This window comes from Poecilia mexicana, unplaced genomic scaffold, assembly GCF_051168715.1.
Source record: "Poecilia mexicana isolate PSO_F unplaced genomic scaffold, ASM5116871v1 scaffold_21, whole genome shotgun sequence".
Lineage (NCBI taxonomy): Eukaryota > Metazoa > Chordata > Actinopteri > Cyprinodontiformes > Poeciliidae > Poecilia > Poecilia mexicana.
Genome location: NW_028263390.1, coordinates 667,899 through 687,497, shown reverse-complemented (window position 1 = coordinate 687,497; position 19,599 = coordinate 667,899). Strand labels below are relative to the sequence as shown.

General features: G+C 46.4%; 2 protein-coding genes across 6 annotated transcripts; both read left to right on the top strand.

Moving 5' to 3' along the window:
- The first annotated feature begins 667 nt into the window (after positions 1-667).
- bub1 (BUB1 mitotic checkpoint serine/threonine kinase) lies at positions 668-11,991 on the top strand. The gene is made up of 24 exons (XM_014975431.2): positions 668-842; positions 953-1,012; positions 1,861-2,002; positions 2,576-2,772; positions 3,212-3,252; positions 3,331-3,389; positions 3,457-3,506; positions 3,626-3,810; positions 3,896-4,008; positions 4,134-4,348; positions 4,426-4,466; positions 4,535-4,654; positions 4,746-4,835; positions 4,917-4,995; positions 5,257-5,335; positions 5,428-5,596; positions 5,676-5,736; positions 6,567-7,168; positions 7,667-7,767; positions 7,907-8,068; positions 9,014-9,171; positions 9,238-9,415; positions 11,478-11,584; positions 11,656-11,991. Exons 1-24 carry the CDS (start codon positions 820-822, stop codon positions 11,849-11,851), a joined length of 3,228 nt encoding a protein of 1,075 aa, XP_014830917.2. The 5' UTR covers positions 668-819; the 3' UTR covers positions 11,852-11,991.
- A 1,281-nt stretch (positions 11,992-13,272) lies between these two features.
- Positions 13,273-19,150, top strand: LOC106909125 (lactoylglutathione lyase-like). Of its 5 annotated transcripts, none has more exons than XM_088001927.1 (7): positions 13,273-13,438; positions 14,460-14,660; positions 15,615-15,740; positions 15,806-15,946; positions 18,463-18,530; positions 18,620-18,709; positions 18,915-19,150. In XM_088001927.1, the coding sequence occupies exons 2-7, from the start codon at positions 14,542-14,544 to the stop codon at positions 19,073-19,075; spliced, it is 705 nt and encodes a 234-aa protein (XP_087858053.1). In that variant the 5' UTR covers positions 13,273-13,438; positions 14,460-14,541; the 3' UTR covers positions 19,076-19,150. The 5 variants fall into 5 exon arrangements, with proteins under 5 accessions (XP_087858053.1, XP_087858054.1, XP_087858056.1 ...); XM_088001928.1 differs by having other exon boundaries at positions 13,294-13,438; positions 18,987-19,150; XM_088001930.1 differs by lacking the exon at positions 13,273-13,438 and having other exon boundaries at positions 14,491-14,660; positions 15,658-15,740.
- The last annotated feature ends 449 nt before the right edge of the window (positions 19,151-19,599 follow it).

Below are 19,599 nucleotides of genomic sequence, written 5' to 3'. Positions count from 1 at the left end.
ATTATAATTATGATACAAAATATTATTATAGTAAATTTTTATGTTTTTTCTCTCATCTTCCCTCCATCTTTCTGAGCCCCTTATCTCCCCCGGTGCTTTTATCACTGTTTTCTTGTGTTGGTTAATACTTTAATGCACCATTCATTGCTTTCCATTAGCACAGTCTGCTGGAAACTGCTTCTGAAAATATTTTTGGTGAAACCAACAGTTTTCTAACTTTTAAACAACTTCATGAGAGGATCGGTAGGAAAGACATGACCATCTCTATCTGAGGGCTCCACAAGATGTTACCACCAGTGCCTAGCTTAACTTTTGAAAGTGAAAGCTAGAAAACAAAAAACCCTGTGACAGGAGTCAGGAGGAAGGACAAGTTATCTGTATTTTATCATTTTAATGATTAGTCCATGAACAATTCATGACTGTCACTTTAAAAAAAAATGATTTATTTTATTTTGACTCAATGTATTTTACTTTGTGATTTTTAGTATTATTATTATTATCATTATTTTTATTATTATTATTATTATTATTATTTTGGTTTAATTTAAGCTAGTTTTGTTTGTACTGACAAGCTGACAAGAAGCTCCGCAGCTCTGTACGTCACTTCCTGTTTCTCATCAGGGGCGTACCTTATATGCATTGTTGGACGCTCATTGGTTGAGCGCGAAATTTCAAACGTAACAGGAACAGAGGCAGCAACAGGAATTGTTATTGTAGTTAAAGTGCTTATAACAATTAGAAATTTACACAGTAATATAATCTCTATTTATCCATAAGGTGAATATATTAATAGTGAGCCAAGTTTTAGCCCGAGCTGAGATGGATATCGCTTCGTATTTACGGTATAAACGTTAGCCCGAGTTAGCCTCCTGTAGCTAATACCAGTTATTAGCTATATTTTGGACGCTGGGCTTTCCTCCTTAACGTTGTCTCCATATTTCCCCTTATTTAGGTGTTTTGAAGAAAGTTTGGCCTCCTACAGCGGAGACGACCCGCTGGATCCGTGGGACAGGTAAATCGTTCCGCTAATTCTGCTGTTTTAATCCGAACCGAGGTAGATTAGAATTTAAGACATATAAATGAGCTTGAGTTCAAAATCAAATTGTCTTCAGTTTTGAATAATACCATTTTGTCTGTTCTGATGAGTTAATTCAGCCGCTAAGAAGTCTCCTCTGATTTTTGTGGAACAATTTGAAATCTTGACAGCTTTAACCAAGAGGTGGATATAAAATGGGTTTTAGAAACTGGAAAAGATGTAACAAATTTCTGAAAAATAATTATTTTATTTATCATATAGGACATTTTTCTTTATTTCAGTGAAGGTTTTGAGGTAGCCCTGATTTTAATTCAGTCTTGAACATATTTATAGAAACGGACACATCCATGAAATCTCAACAACAAAAACACAAAATGAAACCAAAAATATAACCCAATTTCAATATAATAATGCAAGTTTGTTCTCTCAGAAGCCAATAAACTTTAATTTTGTAATGACCGCTCAACAGTAGAAATGGAAGACATTTTAAATAACCAAAATAAAACACAATAACCTAAACCAGAAATAAAACCACATCCAGCCAAACCACAAATAAAATGGATTATGATGTCTCTGGGGAAAATTGTATTAGAAAATATTAATCATCTGAGTTGAAATGAAGCTCATGTTAATTTATCAAGCAATTAACTCATTGTTTGTTGCTACAGGCTAAGGAAGTTCAAATGACATTACAAGTTCACATAAATACAGTAAAGAATGCGAAGAAGACTAATGAATACATACAAATTCAGTTGAACAAAATATTTGCCTGCTGCCCCAGAGAAACGTTGCTTGCTTTGTTTTTGACTTTTCTGTTCCTGTAGGTTTGTGGACTTCCTGGAGCAGAGGCAGCCAGCAGGGGGCAGCAGTGAGATGTCGCTGGTGTTTGACGCGCTGGTCCAGAGATTCCTCAACGTGGATCAATATGCCAACGACGTCCGCTACGTCAACTACTGCATCAGATGTGTAAGTCAGACTCGTTGTTCCGGCGCTGAGCAGCAGGACCGAACCGCTCATCCTGATTGGTTCGAGTTTCTTAGAGCTAACTAGAACTAGTTACAGCTAGTTTCCTCAAACAGCGAGAGTGTCCTTTAAGTTTACTGATGGAGAAACATGGAGGTGTGATTTGGTGAGTTTTAGGTTAGCTTGGTGAATCTGAATGTTTTCATTAAAATCCAACCAGAAGTTTATTAATCAGAATTGATTCATCCTTACTTAATTAGCTCCTTTCTTTCTTGGTTCCATACTTCATTCCTTCTTTCCTTCCTTGTTTGTATTTTCTTTTAAATCTTGTAAAGCACTTTGTATTGCCTTGTTGCTGAAAATATGCGATAAAAACAAGATTACCTTTACCTTTTTACCTTACTTCTTTGTTCCACCCTTGCTTCCTTGTTTCCTTCCTTCCTTCTTTAGTATCTCAGTCTTCTGCAGATTTAATTGAATCAGGTTTTCAGTGATGAAGGTCTGGTACTGTTGTCATCCCTGACGCTGGAAGCTGCGTTGCATTGCTCAGGTTTCCATGGAAACCGTGTCTTCCAGGCCAGTTACTGCGCGGACCCCGCCACCCTGTACGCTCACGTCTTCAGTCGCGGCGTCGGCAGCAGGACGGCGGCTCTGTACCTGGCCTGGGCTCGGCACTTTGAGCAGAAGGGAATGAAGGATCAGGCTGACGCCGTTTACCTGAAGGCTCTGGAGAACCAGGCGCAGCCGGCGGACACGCTGCTCCATGAGTACAGGTGAGTACAGCTAACCCGCTAAACCAACAGTGTTTGTAGAAGAAGCTAATGCTAAAGCGCTACCAACATGGCATTAAGGGAAGCTAATGCTAAAGCGCTACCAACATGGCATTAAGGGAAGCTAATGCTAAAGCGCTACTAACATGGCATTAAGGGAAGCTAATGCTAAAGCGCTACCAACATGGCATTAAGGGAAGCTAATGCTAAAGCGCTACCAACATGGCATTAAGGGAAGCTAATGCTAAAGCGCTACCAACATGGCATTAAGGGAAGCTAATGCTAAAGCGCTACCCTTAAAAGGCATATTTCCTTTAAAGACTACAAGTCTTGAGCACAAATTTAATTTTAAGCTGAAAATTAGTTCTGCTGTTAGCATATTAGCAGATTAGCGGAGGTTTGGCGAGTGTAGTTTATGCTGATTGTGAAGTGTGACCTGCAGGCAGTTCCAGAGCAGAACCAGAACCGAGCCTCCAGCGTCGGGTGAGAGTCTGTCGACCCGATTCTCTCATGATACCATGTTGGATCAGCTGCTGATTCTTCCTGTGTTTCATTGGACAGGAGCCCGAGTCCCTCTGCAGAACTCCCAGCTGACCAATCAGATGTCTCCCCAGAAAAAGGTTCCGGTCTGTTACGTTTTGCAACTGTTGCACCAGTATGACCCACTAAACCTCTGGTTCTGTCCAGGCCGCCGCTGGCTCTCCATCCAAACTGCCTCTGAGAAGAACCGTCACGACGTAAGTCCTCTGAGCTCGTTAGTCCTCTGAGCTCGTTAGTCCTCTGAGCTCGTTAGTCCTCTGAGCTCGTTAGTCCTGGTCTTAACGAGGTGTCCGCTCACCTGTGGTGCTGTCCGCAGCGCGTCCCGTGCCGAGACGTCGGGGATGCAACGTCCCAGTCAGGATGCCGCTGCCCGGACGGTCTCCGAGTACAGCGAGGACGCGTTGGTCCACGACGGCACCGAGTTCTGCTTCGAAGAGGTCCGGGCCGAGAAATACTTCAGGAAGATCCGGGAGAGGCAGGAGCGGGAGCGGAGGGAGAACAGTAAGAACCCGGTTCTCCCTGAGACGGGAAGCGACCCGGTTCTCCCTGAGACAGGAAGTGACCCGTTCTGGTGTTGTCCTTGCAGTGCAGCGGCAGCTGTGGCAGCAGGAGCAGGAGGTGCAGAGGCTGCAGAGCATGCTGCAGCAGGTCAACCAGGGCCTGGAGGCCTGCGGAGGATCTCACTGCGCAACGCTGCAGGTCACCATGGAGACGGAGCAATGGCCGCCTTTCTGTCCTTCTTTCTCTCTGCCTTCTATTCCGTCCTCTCTCTGTCTCATCATGTGACCTTTGATCCAGGTAACCCGGTGATGTTTCCCCTCCAGGCCTCCATCTTCTCCTCCTCCTCTCGTTCCCGTCGCTCCGTCGGCCTGAGGCTTCACTCCGACCTCAGCCTGATCCAGGAGGCTGCCGGTACCGGTTCTGGTTCTGAGGCGACCCGCCCACCCCCGGTCCTGTCCGACTGCAGCGGCGCAGCAGAACCTCAGGCTCCCGGGTCATCAGCCCAGAGGAACCCAGACGAGCTCGGCGAGGCGCCGCTGTGAGTACCTGACGACCTCCGGAGGGGAAACTCACACGACTTCCTTAAACTCTCTGACCCTCCATATTTCCCATCAGGCATTGCGGTCTGGTACCAGAACCTGAGCAGAAGCTGGATGGTGAGTCTTCATTGCCCTCCTCCTTCTTCCTGCTCTTCATCCTCACCTCATCTTCTTCATCGTTCCAGTGTCTCAGGGAGGAGCAGCCAACTTCTCCCACGTCACGCCCAACTCCTCTCTGGGCTTCGTCCAGGCCACGCCCTCCAGGGCCCTGCCGTCGCCCACCGTCAACACGCGGGAGGCCCTGGGTGAGAGCCCACTCCTGCTGTCCTGGTTCTGGTTCTGACCCTGTTCTCTCTAGGCGTCATCATGTTCTGGTTCTGACCCGGTTCTCTCTAGGCGTTATCATGGACATGTTCCAGGCTCCGACCTTCCTGGACGAGCCGTTCCAGGGAGCCTCTGAGCCCGACCCGGACCTGGAGACTGGCGGTAAATGTTCTGGATCTGTAGAACTGCAGGCTGGTTCTGGTTAGCCGGGTTCTGACCCGTTCTCTCCTTCCCTGGTCACAGTGGTCCCGCTGGTACCGGAGCCGCCGGCCTCCGCCCCGTTCACCATCTTCCAGGACTATGAAGACAAAGAGAACGGCAGGTAAACCTTCCTCCTCTTCCTCATCATCAGAGGTTCCTGGAGCCTCCTTAAAGAGACGGTAACATCCTTGTTCCCTTCCTTACTTCCTTTCCTTCTGCTTTTCTTTCTGTTTTTATCTTTTTTGTTCTTGATTTTCTTCCTCCATCTTTGATCTTTCTCTGCAGCTGGAACGACTCTTGCTCCTCCTGTTTCAGTTTTGGACATTTATCATCTGTAACCATGGTAACACATGGACTGATTTGATGTTTTTGTTTCCTTCAGCGCCACGGTTCCGTTTGAGCGGTCCAAACCGGCCAGGGCTCTGACAGAACTCAGTGGGCCGAGGGCGGACAGACCCAACGTGAGTTTCGGACGGTTGTTAGGAATCTCCAGTGGTTCTGGTCCAGCTGGTGCTGGCGGTTGTCGGGCTGAATCCCTGTCCGTGTCCACCAGGAGACGCCGTCGGAGCTGATCCCAGACGAGAGCACCATGTGGGGCGCGCGCTACAACTCGCTGGCCGCCTGCCCCAACAGCACCACCGACTTCGCCCCGCTGGCCCAGTTCGTCTCCACGCCGTTCGCTCACAAAACGCCGTTCAGCGGCTGCTTCTTCCTGGCTGAAGGTACGGGCAGAGGCTCCGCCTCCTCCGCCGCCTCCATGATGCTTCACTGGATGAGGTTCTGATTCTGATGTTCCTGCAGAGAATAACGGAGACGGCGATGACGAAAACGTCTTCATCAGACGACAGACGAAAAAGCTCAGGTGAGCCGACTTCAGGCCAGCATGGGGTCACAACTGATTCAGTCACTAATTCTAATGGACTGAACTGATGAAACGCTTTACAGTCACATTCATTCATTCGCACTCAAACACTCACACATTCATACGCCGACCCCAGATCGGTAGGCAGTTTGGGGTTGAGTCCCTTGGTGACTTGAGGCTGGAATCGAACCTTCAACCTTCCGATTGACTGAAGGGGCCACAGTCGGCCCTTCTTTCAAAGAGTCGCTACATTAGTTGCTTTTTTTTTTTCGAAATAGTCGGTGGATTTGTTGTTACTCACCTGTTTTCAAAAACAAGTTACTAGATTTATCACGAGTCACTTTTTTTTAGAAGTAGGTAGTTGTCATATGCCTCTTTTTAATTTTTTTAGGTTTCTAGATTTGTCACTAAATTTGCTAAATATGTCAACAAAGTTGCTAAGTTGGTGTCTGTACTTCACCTTGGCCTGTCCACCACCCTGCTTGGCTGTTTTTTCAGAGTTTACCTGTTCACAGGTGAAAGTATTCTGACTGTAGGCGTTGTACCAAGTTTCACCACATGGTGGCGGTGCACGAGCAATAAAGTGTCTAATGCCAGGTTGCTAGAATCAAACAAGCGCATGAATATGATTCACAGACAGTTTTTATCAGCTAATATTTGTTCTTCCACCAACCAGTCGTATGTAGTCGATGTTTTGAGAGACAAAATAACTATCCTGTTTTGTTAGCATTTTGGCGCTAGCATGCTAGTTGCTTCTCTAGCTTAGCAGCTACGTGAAATAAAGAAGCAGTGTATTATTGGTATGAAGTGATTGGTTGGTTCTCCCTCAGCCCCATCATGGAGCAGAGTCCAGCTGATGACGCGGCGGCGGCTGGCGCTCCGCTGCTGCCGCCCTCGGCGCGGCAGGGGACCATCATGGCCGACGGCTTCGCCTCCTCCTGCCTCAGCATGACGCAGCCGCCGCCGCCCGCCCTGCTCTCCTTCAGGGACCAGACGCTCTGCCCGGCCGAGGCCTCCGGGGCCGCCGGCTGGGAGACGAACGCCAGCCCTCCGCAGAACCCGCTCAGGCCTATCAGAGAACCGTTTCAGATCCTGGAGGACCCAGAGAGGCCCGGCAGCCCAGAACCGGACCAGAACCGGCTCGGTGACGTTCCCATGAGCCCGCAGTGCGCCCCCAAGGCCTCAGCAGAGCCGGACCTGGACGCCTTCCTGAGTCCCTGCCGACCCGGTTCGGCCTGCACCGCCAGAACCCGGGACGTCCCCATGAGCCCGGCGGCGCCCGACGACCTCCAGCTGGTGTCCGACCCCTGGGACCCCGACCGGATCTCTGAGCTGCTGTCCCGGCTCCACCCACCGCTGACCTCTCACCCCTGCTGCTACAGCTGGCCCTGCGCCGTCCCCAGCATCGGCCCCAAGAAGACCCTCAGCATGGGTAGGACCAGCGGGGTCAGAGGTCACAGCCTGAACGCTCACATAACAAACTTTAATGAGTCAAACCAACATAAGTAGCAAATAAACAGCTGAAAAGTGTGGCATGCACCTGAATTCACACCCTGATGTTTTTAGGGTGAAAGAGTTCCTGCTGATTTGGTCTGATCTGGTTGGCTCACACCTAACACGGCGGTGGCAGCATCATGCTGTGGGAAGAATGATGGAGCTAAAACCAGGATATTATGGTTTAGATCAAAGCAGAATGGCCTAGTCAAAGATCTGATTTTGACTAAGAATTTGCAGAAGGACATGAAAGCTCAGTCTAACTGAGCCACAGATGATATAAACCCGCTCCACACTTTTCAGATTTTTAGCAGTAAATTGTTAAACAACGTTTTAATTTCCAGCTGACAGAAAATCAGTTAAACTGATAAACAGGGGAGATGTGGAAACTTTGAGTAGGACCTTCTCAGACGTCCTGCTGTCTCTCGTCCTGCAGGATCGTCGTCCCTCAGGGTGGACGCCGTCCTCGGGCAGGGAGCCTTCGCCACGGTCTTCCAGGCCACCGACCCCGCGACCTCCGACAGGATGGTGCTGAAGGTCAGGAGGGGGGGGCGCCGCAACACTTCCTGCTCTCCTTCCCTCTGTCCTTGCTTTGCTTCCTTCTTTAGCTCATATTAGCTTTACTCACTTCCTTTTATTTCCTCCTTTCTATGTCATCACTTCCTGTCTTCCTCAGGTGCAGAAACCGGCCAATCCCTGGGAGTTTTACATCAACACCTGTCTAGACGCCCGCCTGCCTCCTTCTGTGCGCCACCTGTTTGGCAGCATCCGCTCCGCTCACCTGTTCCTGGACGGCAGCATCATGCTGGGGGAGCTGCACAACTACGGCACCCTGCTGGTGCGTCCCGCCCCACGTGCTGCCCCAGCTACAGTTGTTTTCCTGCGGTAACGTTCCGTGTCGCCTCGGTAACGCTCCGTGTCGCCTCGGTAACGCTCCGTGTCGCCTCGATAACGCTCCGTGTCGCCTTGGTAACGCTCCGTGTCGCCTCGGTAAACGCTCCGTGTGGCTGTGGTAACGCTCCGTGTCGCCTCGGTAACGCTCCGTGTCGCCTCGGTAACGTTCCGTGTCGCCTCGGTAAACGCTCCGTGTCGCCTCGGTAACGCTCCGTGTCGCCTCGGTAACGTTCCGTGTCGCCTCGGTAACGCTCCGTGTCGCCTCGGTAACGTTCCGTGTCGCCTCGGTAACGTTCCGTGTCGCCTCGGTAAACGCTCCGTGTCGCCTCGGTAACGCTCCGTGTCGCCTCGGTAACGTTCCGTGTCGCCTCGGTAACGCTCCGTGTCGCCTCGGTAAACGCTCCATGTGGCTGTGGTAACGTTCCGTGTCGCCTCGGTAACGCTCCGTGTCGCCTCGGTAACGTTCCGTGTCGCCTCGGTAACGCTCCGTGTCGCCTCGGTAACGCTCCGTGTCGCCTCGGTAACGTTCCGTGTGGCCTCAGTAACGTTCCGTGTGGCTGTGGTAACGCTCCGTGTCGCCTCAGTAACGTTCCGTGTGGCTGTGGTAACGTTCCGTGTGGCCTCAGTAACGTTCCGTGTGGCTGTGGTAACGTTCCGTGTGGCCTCAGTAACGTTCCGTGTGGCTGTGGTAACGTTCCGTGTCGCCTCAGTAACGTTCCGTGTGGCTGTGGTAACGTTCCGTGTCGCCTCAGTAACGTTCCGTGTCGCCTCAGTAACGTTCCGTGTCGCCTCGGTAACGTTCCGTGTCGCCTCAGTAACGTTCCGTGTCGCCTCGGTAACGCTCCGTGTCGCCTCGGTAACGCTCTCTGTATTTGTTTTCTCGCCGCAGAACGCCGTTAACCTGTTCCGGGCGCAGAGCGACAGGGTGATGCCGCCGCCCCTCGTGCTTCACTTCGCCATCTGCATCCTGCACACCGTGGAGCAGCTGCACGCCGCGCATATCGTCCACGCCGACATCAAACCTGACAACTTTCTGCTTGGAGAGAGGTGGGTCCGTCTGCTTGTTCTGGTTCTGGTTCCGGCCTGTCTGACGCCGTCGTCCCGCCCCTCCAGGTTCCTGGAGAACCGGAGCTTCGACGCGGACGGTGTGGACCACGGCCTCGTCCTCATCGATCTGGGTCAGAGCATCGACATGGCGCTGTTCCCAGAATGCACTGCGTTCACCGCCAGGTGTCTGACATCCGGCTTCCAGTGCACAGAGATGCTGAGCGGGAAACCCTGGAGCTACCAGGTAGAGGGGCGGGGCTTGGAGAGGGGGGGCGGGGCTTGGAGAGGGGCGGGGCTTGGAGATGGGGGGGCTTGGAGAGGGGGGCGGGGCTTGGAGGGGGCGGTGCTTGGAGAGGGGCGGGGCTTGGAGATGGGGGGGCTTGGAGAGGGGCGGGGCTTCGGTTGGACTCTGGGCCTGCCAGTAACAAACTAAAGGAGATTTATTAAAAATCGAATTAATCAGTAATAAGAAATTAATGAAAAGTAAAAGTCAGAACTGGATGAACAAAATATATATATAAAAAATTTTATATTTATTTTTTTAGTTTCATTTATTCTCATATTTATTTATTGTTCTATTTCATTATTAGGTTTTATTTAATTATAATATTGCTACAGTTAGGTTTGGTAAAACTTTCTCCATCAATTTATTTAGTATATTTATTATATGCATTTACATTATTATTTATATTTATTGATCATTTTAATCTTTAATTAGTTAACATTCATTTTGTATTTCATCACTTATTGATGGGTTGGTAAATGTTTCAGTTTGTACTCATTTATTTATTAATGTAAAAAAATGTATGTATTCCTTAATAATTAATACTTTTATTTCTTAATATAATTATATGTTAATGAAACTGGACACATCTGATCTAGGGCTGTTTTAAACGAATATTTTAGTAATCGAGTAATCTATCGATTATTCTTACGATTAATCGAGTAATCGGATAAAAAAAAATTATAAAATGAAATATTGGTAAATCTGGCATAATACCGGTGTTACTATCAGATATCAATATCAGTCCAATTTTTCATATTTGGCATCCCTAACAGTTGCTTTTTTGTAGTTTAGAAAACTAACCTGTAACAATAATAGCTCACTTTCTAAGTTAACCAGAAGAAAAGTTATAGAAAAATCTGAAATTATATTGAATTTAACAAAGAGGCAGGCTCACAAATATGCTTATAAAAATGTCTACAATCCAGCTTTTAGTTTATGTATTCATCTTCAGTGAGTTTAATAGATTAATTAAACTCACCTTGCCACCTAACCTGTCACGCTTTGGGTTTGAAAATACGGGAAATGCCGCCTGGAGTGGGAGGAGAGGGCGAATGAACGAACATGGGGTGGAGGGGAGGAAATAGACCAGCGGACTGACGAACCGTTAGACCGGGGGACGAACACGGGGGGAAGCAATACGGGATATTTACGACACCTTCACTGGTCACACTCAGAAACTCATCTACCAGCCATGTACGATGCGCTCCGCCACCCGTTTCTTCAGACCGGGATATGAAATTTATTGTGCGGTTCGTCGGTAAAGCTACATTTACACGGTAAGCATCAGCTACTCAGCCGCCCGCCCTGTTCAGGCTATCCGCTCACCTCAGCGCTCTTCCCGCCGTTCGCTTTCAACCAGCAGCCCCGGAGGAGAAATGCTGCCGTACTCCAGGCATCACCCCCAGTCATTTTAAGGATGCTTATTGGTTCCCCAAAAACGATAAAAAGTCGGGCATTATCATCAATCAATAAAATCCCCACGGGCCAATCTTGAAGATTGGACTTTATGCCGCTGAGACTTAGCTCTTGTCAACAACTCAGAGGCGGAAGTGAGAGCTCCGCGCAACGCAAATGAAGTCCCGGCCGGAACACGGTGCGCTAACTAATAAAACATAAATTAACGAAGCTTCGAGGCAGGTAAATTTTCCTCGAGGAATTTTAGTAATCAAGGTACTCGAATCATTCGAGGAATCGTTTCAGCCCTAATCTGATCACATTTCTATAATAATGCTTTAAAGTGATGAATCCACGGCACCGATTGGCTGAGCTGTGGCGGTCCGACCAATCAGAAGCAGAGCTTCCATGTTGAACAGCCAATGAGTGAAAGGCAGTCTGAGATGAACCAGTCAGAGAAAAGTTTGATCTTTGACCCTCAGAATGATTTCTGAACTCCATTAAAAAGTCAAAGCTGAATTATTGGCTGCAGATTAATTCTGGATCAGAGTGAACTCTGGGTTCAGGTCATCAGAACCACCAGAACCCGGACCAGGGTGTGAATACAAATCTGCTCTGTTTCCAGACGGATTACTTTGGGATTGCGGGAACCGTCTACTGCCTGCTGTTTGGGACCTACATGCAGGTCGTTAACGAGGGCGGCGTCTGGCAGACCAACGGCATCTTCAGACGGTAACCCGATCAACCACCGGTCCCTCTGGATCCGGCCCGGTTCTCCCCCTAACCGCCTCCTCTCCCTCCAGGAAACCCCACGCCGACCTGTGGCTGGACTTCTTCCACACGCTGCTCAACGTGCCGGACTGCGGCGCTCTGCCCAGCCTGCAGGGCCTCCGGCGCCGGCTGGCCGCCGTCCTGCAGCAGCACTACAGCAGCAAGCTAGCTACGTTAAAGAGTCGCCTGGTGGTGCAGCTGCTGGAGAACCACCGGGCCCGCAGGTGATCCTGTGGAGAACCACTGGACCACACAGACTGGTTTCAGTTCATCACATCATCTGTAAATATATTATTTTTTATGGGCTTCATTTTGTAGAGCTGTGAAGTGATTCTTATGTTAACAATAAAATGTGTTGGAGTCTTGTTGATTTTTGTGTTTCTGCTTCAAACGGACCTGAGTGGCAGCATATTGTCCCAATCCAGTTAAAATCGCAGAGGGAGACGTTTCAGGATTTCAGTTCTGATGGTTCTGGATCATAAAAAAACAAGATGATTGTAATATTTTAGCTCAGTGTGTCTCCACCTGGTCCTCAGCCCCCCTGCTCTGCATGTTCTAGATGAGCCTCTGTTCCAGAACAGCTGATCAAATGACTGCAGGACCATCAGGAGCTGCAGATCCTGTTAATCACCCAGAGATGCAATTCAGGTGGCAGAAGGGAAACACCTGAAACATGGAGGACAGGGAGGCTGAGGACCAGGATGGAGAAACTCTGAGTTAGCAGATCAGCAAAAAAAGCTACACCAGGGGTGGGGGGCAGGGGCAACTCCAGACCTGGAGGGTCTCCTGTAACTTATAGCTGTTGGATCCAGGTGTGTTGGACCAGGGAGACATTAAAAGCTGCAGGACTTCGGACCTCCAGGACCAGGACTGCCCACCCCTGATGTAGCTCCTTCTAATTACTATGTTGCTTTAGCTTTAACTAATTACCATGATACAGCATTTTAGTGATCACTACTACTAAAACTAATTTGGTTTAGCTGCTGGCGAACAAACATTTTTAGAATTTCGTAGCACATTAATGACTAGCACATAAATATTGAATTTGTTCATATCTTGTTCTGAGGCCTTTTCTTATGATTACAAGCTTTGGATCTCATAGTTGAGGTAACGCCTGTTATTTTTTGTGCGTATGCCATGCACTTCTGTATGTTTTCTACTGTTTATTTTGTTCCTGTATGTTTACTGTGGAGAGGAAATGGAAATGTGTTGTGAATGTCAAAATAAAAGCATGAATTTAAATGTCTAACCAAAGAATTCTGAACAGACAAGAATCAAACTTTATTGAACTAAGTTTACAAATCAGCCAAGTAAATTAGCGCTTTAGAATTTATCTGGAAAAATAATTTAAGTGGAGCTAAATGTTTTCAAAGTTAGCCAAAGTGCTAATTAAAGGATTAGTGGGAGTGCTCACCACTTATTGTTTTGTTAAATTTGGAACTTTTGAGAAATATTTGTATATCTATCTGTCTCTATGTTTTATAAAATGCTGCATTTTATATCCAACATTTCCCCTTTTTCTATCAAAAATCTTTCGTTCACCTGCCGCCCTAATGATAAATGCAGAGCCTCATCTTCTTCTACAACACCGCCAACTGAAGCGCTGATCCCTCTGATGCTCAGTGCTGCCACCTCATGGGGACACCAGGTTACTGCAACTGAAGGAACCGGTGTTCCGTTTGCTCTGGCGCGTTTCTGCAGGTTGAAACCCGGCCTGAGTTTCATGTTGGTCTGGTTTCGTGTCTGGGCTCGTCCTGGGCCTGAAGCATGATGGGACGGTCGTTTTGCCCCGAAACGCTCCGCTGAGCGGCTGAGGTGAGATGCGGGTGAAACCTCAGACCCAGAAACCAGAAGGTTCCTCCTGAATGCTGGGGTCAGGTTCTGTTCAGGAAACCTAAAAAGTTCAACGATGTGATTTTATTTCTGCTTGTTCATCTTATAAAACGTGAAATATCAGGTTATTGTTTCTGCTTTGAGTGGTTGAACATGTTTCAGAATGTTTCACTTGACTAGGCTAGCTAATATTTAGGGGAAGCTAAATAAAGAGCGACATGGTAATTGGTTACGTGAATGCTAAAGTGCGTTCACTTGTTCACATGTTAGCTTCTAACTTTAATGTTAGATGCTAATATTAAAGTGCTGTACAAACATGATATTTACCAGAAGCTAAAAAGCTACAGTACTAATTTCAATTCAAATTATATCTCCCCTTTAAAGACTACAACTTAAATTTTAACATTTATAATTTGCTAATAATTTCTAAAGCCCTCAGATATTGTTCTGTCTTGTTCTTTTCTCTGTTTTATTTTGTTTCCTGTTTTAAATAAAGGCATTAGAGGGAAGAGAAAGAAGTCAGAGTAAAGACTTTAAAAATGTTTGAAAAATATTGGAATATTTGTCTTGATATTTTAGAAAAATATTGTGTATGAATGAGAAACATCTCCATCAGAAACTTTGTTTCCTAACAAAAAGGTGAGATTTTGTAAGAAAAATACGTTTTGTTTGAAAAATGGTCTTACATGCAATGCTTTCTAAATTCTAGTGTAGTAAAGATAAATCATTAAATGAGAAATGTTTTTGTGGAATTGAGACCATTAAATAAGGCTTTTATTCTGAAATTTTACCTGTTATGTAGGAATTTGGATTTGATTTAAAACAACTTTATGTTTTATCAGAATTGATCCAAATTCAGGTGCAAATGTTTTCTTAAAATGTAAAATTAAAATTTATTAGCATATTTAAAATTTTGAGATATTTATTTAACATATTTTAACTTAAACTCAAACCGATATAGTTTTGTATATTTATTTTGAAAGATTTTTCTGTTTTTGCACAGTCTGTGTGTCTGGTCGTTTTCCCGGCGCTCCACATTCCTGCAGCACCTGAAGGCACCTGTGCCAGTTTCAACATGTGAGGAAATGATCAGAGCAGCGCCTGAAGGCATCGTGAAGGAGGATCATCATCAGTCATGGCGGGCAGAGGACTGTCGGACGACGCTGCGTCCGCCGCCTGCTCCGATGGACCCGCCGTCACCAAGGTAACGGGCGCAGCGCGTCATTTCTGCCGGGCTGGAGACCCGGGAACACGCAGCCAGGTTTCATCGCTCAGGCTTTAATGCAGGCAGACGGATTCAGACTCTTCTGGTTTTTTATTTTGTTTTATCAAATCAGGTGTCTGTTACTGGACCCAGTCAGCCGATCGAACAGAGCTCTCTCAGTTTGATGGTATCTGGGATGTTTGCAGCAACATGTTTGCTGAGAAGCCGAGCATAAAGACGGAGTTTCTGTTACCAAAGTTTTCCTTTCAGAGGGAAGCACAGGAAGAGCAGCGATCCGGCTTTATTCCCAGGAAAATCATTCATGAGATGATCAAACTGAAACGTTTCATCTGGAAATGTAAAAACTCAAACCGAAACCTTTATCTGGTTTCGTTTCTTCTTGTTCTGGACTCCCTGAGACAGAACCGGAGGTCACAGAGGTCAAGCTCATATTGATTGGACCAATCGGCTGACTCCAGACTCACGTCAGCCAATCAGCTGAAGGAGGAAGTGAGGCAGTACTGTTTGGAGAAGGACGCCGTCCTTTTCGTCCAATCGGGTTCCTTCCAGAGAAACGCCTCTGCAGACAGGAACTCCTACGATTGGATGGAAACGGGTCCAGTCCAGAAGTAGGCCTGTCCCAATAACCAATTAAACGCATCATAAACGAAAATAAATTCAATAATTTCTCATTCTACCAACAACTGGATTCTTAATTCTGCTGCTGTTTCTTTTATTTTGAAGGACAGCTTTGTTTCAGAGATTTCATAGTTGATTGTATTTGTTTTATTTATTCTGGATATTTAAAGTTTTCCACTCCAGTTTTAAATGTTCATTAGACTTTAGAGTTTATTGATTTTTGTGTTCTTGCATTATTATTAAACCATGAGATTAGTGAAAAAGGCCTCAGAACAACAATGTTCTGTTTCGCCTCCTGGGACGTTTGTGGTCCAGGAAGCGTTTTTGCAGCAGTGCAGTAAAGCGGTTTCCTCTCCAGGACTACATGCTGCAGCAGACCATGCTGCGGGTGAAGGACCCGGCCCGCTCCCTGGACTTCTACACCAGAGTCCTGGGCATGACGTGAGCGCTCACAGTTTCTACGGTCTTTGAAGGCGGCGGGCGTTGACTTCCTGTCTGGGTTGCAGGTTGCTGCAGAAGATCGACTTCCCCTCCATGAGCTTCAGCCACTACTTCCTGGGATACGAGAGCAAATCGGAGATCCCGTCGGAGCGCCTGGAGAGGACGGCCTGGACGTTCTCCTGCCGGGGAACGCTGGAGCTCACGCAGTAACGCAGCATGCACGCCCACATTTCCACTCTTTAACAACCTCAAACGGCTGCAGCGTCCTTCCACACTGCTTTCATCCCAGCCTTTAAACCCTGACCTCTACTGGGTGCTCCAGTCTGAAACATGACCCACTTTCTACGGTGGCCCAGAAGGCTCAACAAAACGCAGAACAGCAGAAATCCACAACACAAGTTATGCTGGCAAGTTCATCACAAACATGGTTTCGTATTTGTGATGTTGTGTTGCGAGATTTTAGCATAACTTCAATTTTAGCTTAGTTTTAATTTTAGCATGTAGTGAAAACTTTTAGCATTACGTCACTCCTGGGCCACCGTACTTTTCAGATGGTCAGCAAAACATTGAACTGAGCAGCCATTTCTCTGAAGAGCTTTGCTACACGGCTAACTGGTTTGATGCTACACGGCAGTGTTGTGGTACTCGAGATCGGTCTTGGTCTCGAGTCCGGTCTTAAGACCGTTTTCTGATGGTCTCGGGCTCTGAGGACTCGGCATTTTATTTCAAGACCAGTCAAGACCGCAACTGTGAAAATACCACTAAACGTGCAGCATACTGTCCAGTTTATTTGTTAACATCTTTGTTTTCAGTGGATACAAAACTCACCGATTAAAATCCAAGCAACTACGTGTTTCTCCCCCTCCCCACCTTTCACTGGCATGCGGCGCTCCAGGACATGCGCAGTGGTTTCCTCTCAGCGGCAGAAAATGTTTGTCTAATCGTCAGTAATATAATAGCGCTGCATAAATAGTAAGAAATCCGATGGCCACAGCTAACTCAGCAGCGCTTCGCTTTCACAGACGGTGGAGACGTCTAACTATTTTTGTCACTTAGAAAAGTAGCTCAAAGAAGGTAAGCTCCGTTAACATGATGTTAGCAAAGCTAGCTGTACAGAGACACATAAGCATTATAATGAAAAAAGTCACTCACTGCCTGAATTATTGTGCGGAGATGTTGACTGACTTGTCGCATATATAGGACAACGCTATGTCCAAAAGTCTGCAATATAGTGATGTGACATTCAGAAACAGTCGATTCTTCTCCATGGCTCTTTACTTATTAGATAGGACTGGAGTGTCACTCACTGAGAGCCGTTGTTCTATCAGATTACCATACACTGTCAGAATAGCATACGTGCAGTGAGTACCATGCCTGCGCATGCGCATTAAGAAGTCCGACCGTCAGAGGAGTTGTCAGTTCAGCATATGCAGCAAGTTATGACGAAAATAAGTCATTAAATTGTTTTCAATGATAACTATATAGATATACATGTGTTGTCATGGTTGTAAAGTGTATTTAAAGCAGGTCTGGCTGCAGCTGGATGCCATACAACTGTTAATAGCCAAGTGTATGATGATCTATGTCATGATTCTATGTTGCTGATTAAATAAAATCATATGGTAATGACAGCGTATGCATGTCTGAGCTAAGCGTACGACTATCTGACAACGTCTGCTGATCTGACAGAACACCGTGAGTTCGTGCTAAGCGTATGACGATCTGACCTGACAGAACACCCGTTCTTTGTTCTTGTAATGCTCTGTGTGCACTGCATCATTATTTAATTATGTACGTTGATATTTAAATTAACAAATAAGAACGAAAGAGCACGCAGAGCATGCACATTGCTCTTTGTTTTTGTTCAAAGTGGCAGCTGTAATGTCTGCCATGGTGTCAGACTACCTGGCTTCATGTACTGGGATAGAGAGTGAAAACAGTCACGATGAGCGCCTTCTGTTTGGTTACTTCTTGCTTGTTGCTCCTTGGTCAGTGTTCATAGTTGAGCGTTATTTACCGTCAGGGCATTGCCTCAATTGCTATGTTTAATGGTGCAGACAGTGGTGGTTTCTTACATGAGCAATATGGGCAAATGCCCAGGGCGTTATCTTTTTAGGGATGGCACGAGACCATCACACATTTTTGCACAGAAATGGAATATTTAATATTGGTAAAATGTATTAAGTATTTAATATCTAGGTGTTTTTATGGGAATATGGATCTTTCGGATTATTCTGAGAAGCAATTTCGATCATATTTTACATTTTATTGTGTCATGTAGCACGGCCGCTGGTCTTGGTCTTGTCTTGGTCTCGGGTTGGGTGGTCTTGAACACAACACTGCTACACGGCTAACTGGTTTGATGCTACACGGCTAACTGGTTTGATGCTACACGGCTAACTGGTTTGTTGCTTCAGAGCTAACTGGTTTGATGCTTCAGAGCTAACTGGTTTGTTGCTTCAGAGCTAACTGGTTTGATGCTTCAGAGCTAACTATTTGTTGCTTCAGAGCTAACTGGTTTGTTGCTTCAGAGCTAACTGGTTTGTTGCTTCAGAGCTAACTGGTTTGTTGCTTCAGAGCTAACTGGTTTGATGCTTCAGAGCTAACTGGTTTGTTGCTTCAGAGCTAACTGGTTTGATGCTTCAGAGCTAACTGGTTTGTTGCTTCAGAGCTAACTGGTTTGTTGCTTCAGAGCTAACTGGTTTGTTTCTCCTCTCTTCAGTAACTGGGGCTCAGAGTTGGATGAAAAGCTGCAGTATCATAACGGGAACAAGGAGCCGCGAGGATTTGGTGAGAAGTTTGCCTTTAACCTTTGACTGGACCGTTGGAGGCTGAGCTGAACGTTAGCGACTAGCAGCTGATGGCTTTCCTCCTTCCAGGTCACATCGGCATCAGTGTTCCTGATGTTTCTGCCGCCTGCCGGCTGTTTGAAGAGCTGGGAGTGGAGTTTGTTAAGAAACCAGATTCTGGTGAGTTTCAGAGAAAAAGTGATCAGATTCTCCATGAATCCTCAGGTTGGAGCAACAGGAGGCATTTAACTAACAGTTTGGTTCTTGGGCTTCAAATGTTCTCCAGGAGGTGGCGCTCAAGGTTAATTTAATATAGTAGATCATAAAGTAACTTAATTTCAGCGTAAATTTCCTTTTTAGCTTCTCTTTTATCGTAACTGTTTAGGCTGGTCCAGTCCCAGCAGTTCTGATCCAAACGGCGGATCAGCGGGATCATTTTCTCTGTTGGTTCCTGCAGGAAGGATGAAGGACTTGGCGTTCATCCGGGATCCTGACGGTTACTGGATCAAGATCTTCAGTCCAAACAGCATGTCGTCCTTCCACTGAATCTTTACTGGCACGTTTGCTTTCATCCTTATTTTGTTTTCAAAATAAAAGCCCCAGAAGCCGCTTTACTGTAAACTGTGTCATGTTTTATTTTCTATTCCATCAGCCTTTATGGATCGTTTGTTTGGTGCCGATCCGTTTATGTTCTGTTTACTGCTGTTATCACAACTTTATTACTTATAGTGTTATGACTTTATGCTTGTTATTACATCTGTTTTCATAGTATTACGACTATTAATTACTTTTTGTCGTATTATCAACTATTCCTGTATCATTACAACATTAACGTCATTATTACAACTTTTTTCACTTTATTTTTTGTTTAATTACAAAAATAAAGTGAATTATCAACTTTTACAGCTTTATCTGTTCCCCTCAACCAGAGGCCCCGCCCACCTGAACAAGCCCCGCCCATCACAACAAGGCCCGCCTGCTGTGATTGGTGGACCTGCAGTGGGCGTGGTCTTCCTGCCATGCTAGCTGCTATTAGCAGCACATTTTCTGTTTATTAGCAGGAAACAAAG

What these genes read in the sequence shown, in the direction of transcription:
- bub1 (XM_014975431.2), top strand. Translation starts at nt 820, where the DNA reads ATGGATATCGCTTCGTATTTACG. An exon ending in ACAACTACGGCACCCTGCTG is followed by an intron (nt 8,069 to 9,013) that starts GTGCGTCCCGCC and finishes TTCTCGCCGCAG; the next exon opens with AACGCCGTTAACCTGTTCCG. An exon ending in AACTTTCTGCTTGGAGAGAG is followed by an intron (nt 9,172 to 9,237) that starts GTGGGTCCGTCT and finishes CCGCCCCTCCAG; the next exon opens with GTTCCTGGAGAACCGGAGCT.
- LOC106909125 (XM_088001927.1), top strand. Translation starts at nt 14,542, where the DNA reads ATGATCAGAGCAGCGCCTGAAGGCATCGTGAAGGAGGATCATCATCAG. An exon ending in ATGGACCCGCCGTCACCAAG is followed by an intron (nt 14,661 to 15,614) that starts GTAACGGGCGCA and finishes TTTGTGGTCCAG; the next exon opens with GAAGCGTTTTTGCAGCAGTG. An exon ending in TGTTAAGAAACCAGATTCTG is followed by an intron (nt 18,710 to 18,914) that starts GTGAGTTTCAGA and finishes GTAACTGTTTAG; the next exon opens with GCTGGTCCAGTCCCAGCAGT.